Below are 12616 nucleotides of genomic sequence, written 5' to 3'. Positions count from 1 at the left end.
TCCGTAACCCGGAGACTTGGGACGGCCTATCGTCTATATACTGCGTAGGCCGGACTTGGCCTTGGGTGGGGATTTCCAATGAGATTTCCATCCCCTTCGTCGGTGCCCGTATCAACACACACACCCATCTCCATCGGCCAGGGGGGGTGGTGTTGATCCACCGGTGCAAGCCCACCCGGGCGGTTTGTCTTCCGCACGCCCATTTCCCATGACTAAACCGCACGGAGTCGGTCGTAGAGGACGGGGACGAACCAGCGGAGGGTCACTTATCTCCGGCTCGGGTTAGGATCGAACGCTTTGCAGGCAGTCTGATACAATACTTGGCGCGGGATCTGACAGGAGTCACAAGACGGGATTAGGCCAGGAGCCGCACGATTTGGCTTTGTCAGATATGCGATGGCAGGTGGTTTGCTGTGCAGGGAATGGACGAACGCAAGCTGAGGTCTGCAGAGTGGATCTCTACTTTGATCGGAGCAGAGCTTTTCTTCCTTCCTCCGTCCGTTTTTTTTTCTCTTTCAGGTACGTACCCGCTTGCGCCGCATGCACGGCGGAATGACGTGGTTTAGCGAAACCAAGGGACGGCCACACCGGGCCTAGTTCGCCGAGGCAACGTGCCAGAGACGATATTTCATGGGCTGGCGGCTCGCTAACGGGGACCCACCAACCGGGATGTCGGCGGACCTGGCCACCGTGCCGAGGTGCAGCCCTTCCAACTCCAACGGATTTCGAGACCATTGGCCTCGAGCCCTTCGACTAGGTATCAATCTGTCCCCCTATTTTCTCATTACAAAGCCTTGAGACAGGACATTTCGGACTTTGCTCAACTTCGTCTCACCCCCAAACGAACGCGCACGCACTCGTAGTCGGACTACTGCGAGGAGGCCGACCCTTTTAATATGTTTGACTGATTCATGGCAAGGGATTCATCATCGTCGACCACCAACGCCGTCCGAACGGCATCCCACCAACATACGATGCAGGTGCAGCTGTGCAGCAAACGACATGACGGATGAACTACTAACCAGGGGCTTATCGTCTGTTGGCGCTACGCTGTACGGACCTCCCAGATCTGGACACCCGGTGATAAGAGGTTGCGAACCAACCAGTCGATTCGAGCATTCGGTGCATCGGCCGAGCGACCATCGACAGTAGTCAGTCCTACGGATACATCGACGCTGTTGACTTGCAGAAGCAGGGCTTTTTCTGATTTAGCCTTTGACACCTTATTCATATTTACAAAGTAAAGGCATTCGGAGCCGGCCCACTACTCCGTACCCATCGGGACCGAATCTATAAAGTGCACGCAGTTGTGGCGTCCGGGAGGGCCCCTGCATGTCTGGCCTGCTTGGCTCCCGAGCCGTCGGCTCTTGCGAAAATCTGTAAAATTGCTTGATTGCCTGGACCGCCGCATCCCTCTTCCGGACTGGTCAGCCCATGAAATCTGGGTCTCGAAAGACCATGCGAGAGTCCCATTCGATCGTGCCGTCACAGATCCACCTTTTGCTTATCAACTCAACCTCGGAACTCGAGACTTGGCAGACCGCAGAGGCGCACTGTTTCTGTCTTGTTTTTACGGCCCACGGCCTTTGACCGAGCGGCTGCAAATCACCAAAGGCGAGCCTCGGCTGTCAATTGTTGTGGCGTCGAAAATAAACTCTCATTTCAATGTCACCCTGCCTAACCCATGCAATTGGTCCCGCTGGAGCTAAATGACGATCGATCAAAGGACAACATGTTCTAGAACGGCGTCCGTCCGCGATGCACAATCTCAGTCTCGCCCTCGCCGTGCATCCGCAAGGCGTATGCCTCCGCGAGCCTTGAAGTGCCTCATAAAGTCCGAACTGGGTCCGGCAGCGCGACGGCTCCGGTCCGCCAAGACCAATCCTTCGGCGAATTTTGTCGTCTCCTTGAGACTGGCCCCGAACAACTTCATCAGCTCCGGCCACGCGTCAAAGTGCTCGACCGAGTCGACCTTGATCTCGACGAGCCGGAGTTGGTTACCAGTCGAGATGATGGGCAAGAGGTGCATCAGCAACGACGTCTTCAGGTCCTGTCTCTCCTTTTCAAGGAGATCTGTCACTCGTTAGTCCGAACACCCCCGGGAGAGCACCCGACTTACAGCACATCCGCAGCGCAAACTCGATGTCGACCACGTCCTCGGCATCCACCAATTGTATGTACGGCACCGTGTGGTTCCAGACAAGCATGCGGGTGATCTTCTCAAATGACTTGGCCTCGTTGAGCAGGCCCGCCGCCAGGCCTAGCCTCCACAAGTCGCCGACCGTCAAGTGGTCAATCGATGGCTCGTGGTAGTGCAGCATGGTTTGCGACGCGTATTTGAGCGCGTCAATCAAGTCGTACTTGTCGGCGACAACCGCCACCTCGAGGATCGAGTCCGCTGCCGCGATCTGGCACACGCGCGAGTTCTGGTGGTGCAGGATGTTGAGGATTAGCTCCATGATCTCGGGGTCTTCGTCCGGGAGGCTGATCTTGACGGGTTCTGATCCCCGGTCCAGCAGTTTCTGCCCTTCGGAAAAGCGCGGCCCCAGCATCGCGCCAAACACCCTTGACGCCCGCTTCAGTATGAGCGAGTCTACGCGCAGCTCTGTTGTCTCCTCGCCGAGTCCTACGACGAGGATCACGTCGCCGTCCGGCACGACGGGCACGCCGCTGTAGTTGCGCGACCACATCCGCGCCGCGAAGCTGGCGGGCGACCGCACCTCAAAGAACTTTTCCTGTGTCGGCTTGTCGATCGCCATGTGCTTGCTGAGTGGTTGGTCCATTGTCGGTGGTCGGTGAAGGGTGACGATGACGAGACTTGCAGTGTTTTCCGTCCCCCGACTTTTTTTTCAGTAGTTATTTTTCCATCGCCACCGTTTAGTCTTTCCCCTCAAACGCAGCTCCTTGTGGAGAGTCATTCTGGTGGTGTCGTGCCAGGAAGATCCAGGCCCCTCAGGCTCGGATGAGACGCCCGGCGCAAACGAGATGCCCTTGGTGGTGTCTCCCCCGACTCAGCTCGCGGGCAGTGAGGTGAATGGCGTCAGAGTCGAGGCTGCTTTTGGTCGATTGAGTCTGGAGTTTGGCCGGGTTTCCCCAGCGGGACAGCGTGTGGCCTATGCGGGATGAGGCTGCCCCCTCACGTCTGCGCATAGCATGCGAGTCCTCCCTGCTGACGCGAGCCTTGTTGGGCCGGTTGAAACTTTGAAGGTGCATTCAGCTTGTGGCCCCAAGTCTTCTGTTTCGGGGTTTATCTGGCTGTCAAGCCCCGTGAGAGTTGTCTGATGGGAGTGTCTTCGGCGAGAGTGAGGAGGAGGAGGAGGAGGAGGAGGAGGAGGTGGTGGTGGTGGCTCGAGCTTGTCGGGAGGGGCAACGATGTCGGCCTTGGTCAGCAACAAAGGTCATCACAAAGGCCTGGGTCGAGTGGCCCAGCCGAGTTGTTTCGGTGAGAAAGTGTTAACACCCAGTCGTCGAATTCTGCTCGGTGTGGCTGAGATTGGGCACTTTGGTAGTGACCAAAGTCAATTCGACTGCGGCTGATCACGCGTCGGTGGTCCGCAGTGCTGTCACGGAGGCACGTGTTGGATGTGGCGGCGGAAGTCGTCCCATCTCTTGTTGGTCGGATGGCTGACATTGTTGGTCATGACCTGATTTGCGTACGATGGCGGGATATGCTGCAGCAAAGCCTTGGATTCGAAGAATCGTTAGATCTAGGCTTATGACGATGAGGCCTACATACCTTCATCAAGCGTCGTTCAGACTCTCTATCCTATTCTTTCATCAGTATTATCCAGAGAAAAGACAGCCGTTATTTCAAAAGATAGATGACAGAGACGAGATGATAGTCAGAGAGACCATAGACAAGATCAAGGGGCCTCGATATGACCACAGACCATATAAAAACACTCTTTTCATGCTCCAATCACCGCCATTCCTTCCTCGTGTGAGTCTGAGAACCATATGCAGTTTCCTTCCACAAGAGCACATAAGTGAATCGCTAGGGAATGGAACCCTGCCCGTAGATTACTCTGGGGGCGCCAGGATGACTTTAGGACTGCGGTCCAAGGATTTTCAACCTTAAATTCAGGCTTTCGCCTCACAAGAAGATGAACTTCAGACTTTCGCCTAGAAAGAAATGAGGTTCAGGCTTTCGCCCAGCGGCTTTTGTCGAGTAGTCGAGACGCTTCGTCGCAACGAGCTAGAGGTCAGAGCCGTCATAGCAGGCGAATGAATCCGACGATGTATAGATCGATATTGCGAGAGTTTTCCGAGGGAAAGGAATCGAAGCCTCGGTTTAGTCGTAACCAAGTCTGGCGCCAACATTGTTCTCATCATCATCGTCTGAATCACTCAAGGCACCGACGAAGGCTTTCCAGGTTTGGAAATCTGTCCGAGAGGATGTGCCAGTAGAATTTGCTGGGCGCGGATTGAGCGTCAGGACCGTCGGAGCACCAGAGGAAGAAATCTCATCGGCTTTGCGAGCAGGAGCAGGAGAAGAAAGAAGGGGCGTGGGGGGAACGACAGCGCCGGAGATCTCTGAGGCCACACCACCGTCGTTACCATATCGCTCCGATCTGATCTTCATCTCGTTGGTAAAGAACTCTTGTGTAAGCCGCATGCGTTCAGCGTCAGTTGGAACAGCGAGTCTGGATTCAATGTAGTCGAAGGCTCATCGAGCCATGTCAAAGTCATATCGCTGAGTTATTCGGGAAGCAGATGGAAGTGTGGCTGTGGGGTCTAGGGATGGAACGGGGAGTGGAATTTGCGCTGCTGAGCCGCTCGGGAAAGAGATGAAACTTCGACTGTGGGACCCGTGGATGAGACAGGATGGGGCATCTGTTTCTCAGGCGTTTCCGCAGCGCTGTTGGCTGCATTTGAATTACGAAGCCTGTGCCAAGCAGCGGCTGGAATAGCCTGATACGCAGTTAGAAAAGCGTCTTGTGTGTAGACGAAGTTGAACTTACGAGGTTTCTGCCTCTGTCTATTTGGACGATCAACTCGCGGGTGCCTCTTGGTCCTGGGTACATGACCACTTTGAGGTCTCGATCGGCCCTGACACAGTCGTTGCGCTCTCTGAACGAGACGAACACGACTCCATCATGACCCGACGGGCGATTCGAGGGAGGCCAGTTGAAGCTGGCAGAGTCCGGCTTGGCGAGCTTCCAATTGAGGAAAGCCTCGACGCGGGCCCTGGTCTCCGCAAACGGGAGGTTCTTGACTCTGAGAAGTCTTCTGTTCTTGCGGTAAGGAGCAAGGACAATGTCGAATCTCTCCTGGTCGTCCTTGTCGTTGGCTTCAATGCCGCGGCTGCCGTTGAATGCCATTCTGTGACGTGAATTAATGACTGAATCAACCTGTCATTCGTCGCACTTACCTGGGAAGTCTTGCTGAATGTAACTTGTTTTTCGTTTGTTGACGTTATTGAAATCTTTCCAGAGAAGTTGCAGTGGAGAAAACCTGATGCGTTGGTGAAAGGTACCTAAGGTAGGTGGATACCTTACCTAGGGAAAGAGAGGTATGGCCAAGCGAGGAGAGTGCATGAGGCAGGTACGTGAGGTAGGTACGTTCGCAGGGTAAGGCATCTTCTAAGGTTGTGCTTTCCAGGGCATCTTAAAAAGTTACCAGGCAGCGCGATGGTTCACTGCTCAAAACCGACCTTAGCTTTATTTCTTTTATTCCTATTACTGCTGCTACCACTGATACTACCGCCGTAATTGCTTCTTATCTCTTATGTATTCCTTGTGAAATACGTTTCAGAAAGCGCAGTGTGATACCAAAAATAACAATACGTAAGATATGGATAGTGTATAAGACGGAGCAGGCATGTGGTCTCTCGCCTCTCGGCTAGGCTCATTTCCTCCGGACGGGAACAGGAGGTGGGATAGAAGGCATCGAGCTGATCAAGTCAAAACAGACGCTCGGTGGCAGCACACAGAGGAACAACAGCCTCTGGTTCCGAATGCCCTGGTAATCACCTGCTAAATGACCGTGGCAGAATTCTCAGCTTGAGAGAAAGCCACGAGGGAAAGCGGGAGAACTTCCTTTAGTATAGATCATTGTCGGTGTCGTGTTTTGAAACACAGAATCTATATATCTCTGTTCCCTGGGGTTTCCGACCGATTCGCCATACGCCTAGCGATTTCTTCCAACTCGAGGATGGCACCCTCGACTCCATCAGCCTCTTCAAAATGCGCCTCGTAGAAGTCTTCATAAAAGCCTTGCTCGTCAGAATCTTGGTCGCATTCGTAGATGTACTCATGAAAGGCACCAGCAGCTCCGGCAAAGTAACTCATCAGGCTTATGCGGTATACAAGGTCGAGTAGATCTCAGCTTGGTAGAAGATCTGGCTGGGTAGATAGCTGAGGTCTGAGATACAGGAATACCACTCAGTACGTCGAAATTGCCCTGGCTCTCAGCTGGGCCCCCTTCTTCCAGATGAAAATGGGAAGAGGGACGGCAAGCATTGCGCCGACAAGGGCCATCAAGCTATTGGCCCAGCCGTATCCGAGTGCATGGTACATACTCGGGGCAAACAACGGGAACAGAAAAGCAGTCAAGCTCTTGACAAACTGAATCGCTGCCATGGCACTACTGGTATGCTCTGCGTACGCGTCGATCACGTAGGCCGTCACTGATAACTTGTCAGTCATGTCACCAATAGACCAAATCAAACTCACTAGGCATTCCACTAAGCTGCATGCCAAACATCATGACGACAACTCCGACATCGACTATCAGCCAGTAGAGGCGATACTGTGCTGTCCAGCCGTAAAACAGAGTCCCCAGCCAGGCCGGAACAATACCAAAGAATGCGAGCATGACTCGAGACTCTGGCGTAGGTTGGTCTCGGCGTTTATACAAGCGATCCAGTATCAGTCCACCAAATTGAGACCCGACAAGCTCTCCAAAAGAGCAGGCGATGTAGTGCAATCCGCTAATCTCCACAGACTGGCCGTATTGCTGTTTCCAGATGTCTGCAAAGGTCGACAGCGTGACATACAGGATACCATAGTTGAATCCCGACAGGACGGCCGACACCTGAATAATGGGATGGAAGAGAAGCAGACGAAGCGGCCTTGTCAGGGAGTTTCTTATGACTGCTAAAGTGGACTTGCCAGCGTCGATTCTCTCGCTGAACGTGTAGTATCTCGTTTCGCCGGTTTCCTTGCGGAGACGAGCAGCCCGCCGGCGTAGGATGAGAGGACTGTAGGACTCCGGGAAGCTGAAGAAGGAGACAAAGATCATGACAGCTTGGAACATGGAAGTGGACCAGAACATCCATCGCCACGTCGTGCGCGCCGCAATGAAGCCACCAATGATGGGGCCTAGAAGGGGTTAGCTTGGTTAGGTGCGAAATTGGGTCAACTTACCAACGGCCGCACCCAGCAGGGGTATGAGAAGATAGAACCCCAGAGACTGGCCTCTCTGTTCAGGGCGCCAGATGTCGCCCAGGACTCCACCTCCGAGTGCGTAAATGGAACTGGCGCCGAAGCCCGCCAGAAAGCGAGCGGCAATAAGCGTCCCCTTGGTGTTTGCGAAACCACAGAGCACGTTCCATATCAGAAACCATACGCTCGAGGCGTGGAGCACGACCTGTCGACCGTAGATCTCAGACATTGGCCCCATGACGAGGGGGCCAAATGCGGTGGCAAGAAGATAAATGGACAACGCCATGGCGGACTCGGTGGAGGTCATGTCGAGCTCCGCCGCAATGTTCGTCAGGGCGGGCGCCATGATTGTTGAAACCATGATGCGATTGAAACCGGTGGCCGATAGCACATCGGTGACCATCCATTTCCGACCCGCGGGCCAGTCGAGAGGGTTCTCGGCGTCATGCGGTTGCGTAAAGGTGACTAAGAAAGGATCCGAGTCCTTTGACGGGGTGGGACCGACCGGAGCGGGGGCAGTTGCGGCCGGTGCCGGGTCCGGAAGGGGGGCTAACTCCAAGTCAACCGACCTCGGTGCCACCGAGACTACACCATTGTCATGCTGAGCAGGATTCGCCATGGTAATGTTCGTTGAGGAATAGTGTTGATTGTGTTCTTATTCAATGGCAATGGCGTGCCGGATATCAAACGGCAGTCGATTGATGGCCGAAGATACGCCTGTTTCTGCAGCCTGGGGAGCACGAACAAGCAACGCGCAAACAAAGCTATTTGAGGCAGTAGAAATGAACAATCAGAAGGGTTCGTCTGTCTTTTCTATATGTCAGCGTTGCTCGGTTTCTGGCTGACAACCCTCGGAAATAGGAGGTGAGGTCGGATATGCGATGCGCCGACCTGCTCAAAGAAGATGCGCTAAAGCAGGCAGCAGCACGTACTATCTTACCTACTTCAAGCGAGAAACAAGCCATCACCATTTTAATGCGTCATTCTTGGGTTCCTACCGACGCAACAACATTGACTCGATCTGCAGGCTCTCCAAGACCGGTGCGCCTAGAGAGTCGGGTTCTCATGCAGGGAATACCACGTACCTTATTGATGCCATTGACTGGGGTACATCCACCGCCGTTGCCGGCCCCACTTCACCGTGCCAAGCCGACACCAGGCCTGTCTTCTTGACTACCTGCTTGCCGTATGATGGCCGTGACGAATGAATTCGTATTCGTTGCGCAGATAAGGCAAGTTCAGTCGGTTCAATGCCCTGGTCTATTCGGTTTTTTTAGTTTTTCTTTTTGATAAGCCATATCATAGCCTGGAGGGTAAAATGTTCTAGTTCGAGAGGGAGGAGATTGCAATTCATCACAAATCTCTCGTTCCCACATTCAAAATCTTTGTCCTAAATCCCACCTGCTTGACTGACGCTTGTACGCCTCTTAAATCTTTGTGTCCATAGTGGTACCGTTACCTCGGCCGTACTTACGTTTATCCCTCTACATATAGCCGACCTAGGAAAAAGGCGGGTTGAGCATGGCCCAAAGAAAAAGTTAATTCTATTCATACAACAGAACAGCAAAAGAGTTCACCCCCCCGGTGCTGAACTGGGGGCTACATCTCTGGCGCAATTTCTGGGACTCGAACTCGGATACTCGCTAAGCCTGTCGTCGAGTAGGCTGGTTGGCGTAAATCGATTGTTGACCATTAACCATTCCACCACCACGCCACAGTTTGACCTGACCCGTCGACCTAGACGGGCGCCTGCTGTGCTGGTGACAGGAATGGAATTGGTCTGACCTATATAGGCTTCACCTGTGGCGTCAGGGAACCTTGAGGCATAGCTTGAGGTTGCGGGAGCCGACGAACCAGGTGGAAGGTGCTAGGGTGACTCCTTTCTCCTTCCCTGTCACGTGCCTAGGGAGTGAACCGGCTACCACTGATCATCTCAGTTTCCCACCCTACTGCTCATTCGGCTCATATGTAGGTAAGAGCAGGAGTTCAAGATAACTGCCTCGTCAAATCAATTTCCCAGCGATGAAAGACAAGGCAATGGCATGAGAGGTGTTGATGAGGCGGAGCCACGAACTAAGGCAGTCGAAGCGTCACTTATCATCATTACATACCTCAAGTGTGCAAGAATTCGAAGACTGTGTTCTCTACAGAAGCTGGTTGACTTGACGAATACGCACCTCACGTGAAAAGAGACCGCCATATTCAGATATTCTTCCAGCTGCCCACTTTCACTCTCCCACCGTCTGATTTTCTCATTTCTCCCACTCTCTAACTTCACCTCTTTCACCTTCCACATACTCCAACACTTCCCATGTCGCCTCTTCCCAGCCCATATTCCGTTCCCCATATTCCACCCTTCCCAATTGACACAAACACCACAATTTGTGTTGTCAAGTGAAGGTAAGTAAAACTCGTATGATTCGGTACGCAATGGGTTTTAATTCTGATCGTATGTTCAGTGGATCATGGAATCTGAAGACGCGCTTCGGTGCGCAGTCAAACGAGAACGCTCTCTCTCGGATGAAGCCCAAGATTGCAAAAGGGCCCGGCAATCCTCTCCCCCAGCCGAACCCGTGTTTGGACGTCTTCAAGTCAACGCTGATGCTGATGGCATCAGCCAAGTCACCAACAAACGCCCCGACCAGGCAGTCATCGACTTCATAGCGGACGATGCATTTGCCTCGTACGGGTCACGCAAGCAGGCCTACAGAATGCTCGACAAGATGATGGAGCACGGCAATGGGGAGGTCTTCACTTGTGTCGTCCGCTTCGTGCCAGGACCCCCGTCCTCGCAATTACGAGGCCCAGAAATACCTGCGATCTCTGCTATACCGTCCTCGGACGTGCCTCCAGCGCCCTCCGAAATGCCTCCTCTGGAGCCGCCTCCTCCGATGCCCCTCGAGCCGCCTCCTCCGACATCTCTGGAATCGGTACCTTCACTCCCTCCTTCTCCCAAGCAAGGTGCGACGGAATCAGCCGCCAGGTCTAGTCGTGCTTTATCTATACAGATCAAGAGCGAAGTGAGTCCTGGAGTGGAGACTGGTCGACAGGCCACCGACAAGGTCGAGAGCAGCAATCGCCAAGTGGCGCGACCGGCTGGCCCCAAGACAGTTCGGCAGGCCCCTGCCCAAGACAATGATCGCCAAGTTGTGCAAAGGTTCGGAATGGATGATCCTATGCCTTCCCGAGAGTCGCCGGGAGACATGGCTATTGTCCCTGCCAGCGAATACCATCCTCAGCAATCGAGAAGACAAAAAACAAACGGTCGCGAAACAACAACCGTGGTAAAACCAATAATAACAACCGCCATGTCTACAAGTCCAGGCCAGATCCAGACACTCACATCATGTTCCGGAGGATGGGTTCTAGGCAGAGGAACAAACAATGCGCCAACATTATCTGTGGCAGTTTCTCGGACCGGGGCCATCACCTCTTGGGTTGCGTTTGGCCCGACGCCAGAGGTGATTTGGTGGGCTGCCCGTTCTGCAACACCAAGGAGCACGTCATGGACCTCTGTCCGCAGCAACCCTCTTTCGATGAATGGGGTGGGCGTATATTCTCATCTACGGTCGGGTCAACAAGCCGCTGCTGAGGACCACACGCAGCTGGTTCCATTATGCCCATATTGGCCACCGCTTCACCTCCGCTGATGCTCTTGATTTAAAGACAGCAGCTGAGTGGAGGTACGTATTGTCAAAGGGTTTCCCGTGGACTAGATCCTTTGGACAGAATTGAGTAAAGCCTGACAACTTGTCGCGCGGTCCGGATTACAAAAACGACAGCGCCTCTCAGAATTATTTGAAGCGGAACCCGGAAACGATGGACTCATATGTTATGTTTTCAAATATGCGTCTGATGGACGAGCGATTCAACCCCAACCAAGACCGATAAAGATAGTGTTTTGAGGCCGAGACCAAGTGGCCTTGTTCATGCGACCATTCTTTGGCCCTAGCTCACGGGACCACGAGATGAAAAAACGTCGGTCGATGGCCGGTTGAATCTCTGCCAAGGCCGATCGGGACGGTGTCTTGAAGCCAAGATCCAGTGCTCCATCCGTCCTCAAAGTAATGATTGGAGACGTGCGCCGATGGTGTGAGTTAGTAACGTAGAACTAGTGTCAATAAAACTATGTTGGCTATTATTTGTATGTCTGCTTCATGTTGCATCTTGCTCCCGGTGCTGTCTCGTCGTTTGGACAAGTATCGGGATTATGTATTTTAAAGGACATGGTTCCGTAGGTATATAGAACCGTTATGTCTTTGAGTTCATCGTCGAACGTGGCCAACTGTTTCACCCCTTAATGCCCGCTTATATATGCAGTTTCAACGCTAACCACGTCTAAGTCACGATTGTGGCTCTAAGCTCTTTCCTCTTTTCTCTATTGATTCTACGTGACGATGTTACATGGACCACAGGCAGCTTGTCGATGGTGACGAAAACGTCATGGTAGAAGAGAGGGACTTCTCATATGCTTCTATTTTTCCTAGTATAGCCCTACACCGGCTTTCTGACTGCAGGGCGGGTCATTTTCGTAATGGCATCAATTATCCAGTGGCACAACGCTCTTCACGTGACTTAGATAAATGCAACTGAGGCCAGCGGACAGAACTTTCACCATTTCCATTCTAGGGCTTACATTTTAGGATGAACGATATCTACTACGCATCCTTGATGCCCACATTGTAATCATGCACCGAATTGAACTCCCGAGGAAATTGATACAAGAAATGGCACATTAAAAACGTGTAAATGCTGACGTGGATCCTGGTTCAAGAGTGAACTACTGTAGTCTAGCCAGAAAGCTCGAGACAGTTCTGTCCCTCCGTAGTGAACAAGCTTCGTCCGACAACGCCATTCTTGCATGCGTCGTGACATTCGCATCGGCTCCAGTCTCCACACAGCGACGGCGAATCGCTGTTGCCTATGATCTAATAAGGAAGAAAGCATTTCCTCTGTGAGAGAGCAACCTCCATATATGATGTGGTCAGACCAGTAAATATCCGACAGCAGTCATATGAGACATAATTAGTGCCATTCTCTTCGTTTTACTATTATTACCGTTGTTCCCTTCAATGCTTCTTGTTCAGTAGTACATAGAGTAGAGAGGTAGGCAGAGAAGAGCAATGGCAGAAACAGGCAAGCATGTAAGGTAGGCAATAAGCGGCAAATCATTGTGTCACTCACTCGGAGGCATTGGACAACACATGATCACACTCTATGCCAGTAGACCA

The 12616-nt window shown here is 52.8% G+C and overlaps 4 protein-coding genes across 4 annotated transcripts; 1 reads left to right on the top strand and 3 right to left on the bottom strand.

Annotated features, from left to right (window-relative positions):
- Window positions 1–1768: 1768 nt before the first annotated feature.
- CPAR01_13885 (BTB/POZ domain-containing protein) lies at window positions 1769–2783 on the bottom strand (the record flags this gene model as incomplete). The annotated part of the gene is made up of 2 exons (XM_060498137.1): window positions 1769–2073; window positions 2120–2783. The coding sequence occupies 2 exons, from the start codon at window positions 2781–2783 to the stop codon at window positions 1769–1771; spliced, it is 969 nt and encodes a 322-aa protein (XP_060342871.1).
- A 1508-nt stretch (window positions 2784–4291) lies between these two features.
- Window positions 4292–5321, bottom strand: CPAR01_13884 (uncharacterized protein; the record flags this gene model as incomplete). Its single annotated transcript, XM_060498136.1, has 3 exons — window positions 4292–4643; window positions 4748–4911; window positions 4962–5321. 3 exons carry the CDS (start codon window positions 5319–5321, stop codon window positions 4292–4294), a joined length of 876 nt encoding a protein of 291 aa, XP_060342870.1.
- Window positions 5322–6083: 762 nt separating this feature from the next.
- On the bottom strand, window positions 6084–8004 carry CPAR01_13883 (uncharacterized protein; the record flags this gene model as incomplete). The annotated part of the gene is made up of 4 exons (XM_060498135.1): window positions 6084–6294; window positions 6391–6628; window positions 6675–7322; window positions 7368–8004. The coding sequence occupies 4 exons, from the start codon at window positions 8002–8004 to the stop codon at window positions 6084–6086; spliced, it is 1734 nt and encodes a 577-aa protein (XP_060342869.1).
- Window positions 8005–9850: 1846 nt separating this feature from the next.
- On the top strand, window positions 9851–11035 carry CPAR01_13882 (uncharacterized protein; the record flags this gene model as incomplete). Its single annotated transcript, XM_060498134.1, has 1 exon — window positions 9851–11035. One exon carries the CDS (start codon window positions 9851–9853, stop codon window positions 11033–11035), a length of 1185 nt encoding a protein of 394 aa, XP_060342868.1.
- Between the last annotated feature and the right edge of the window lie 1581 nt (window positions 11036–12616).

This window comes from Colletotrichum paranaense (genome assembly GCF_030867605.1).
Source record: "Colletotrichum paranaense strain IMI 384185 chromosome Unknown Scaffold_14.1, whole genome shotgun sequence".
In the NCBI taxonomy this organism is placed as follows: Eukaryota; Fungi; Ascomycota; class Sordariomycetes; order Glomerellales; family Glomerellaceae; genus Colletotrichum; species Colletotrichum paranaense.
This window is presented reverse-complemented; position numbering and strand designations above follow the sequence as displayed.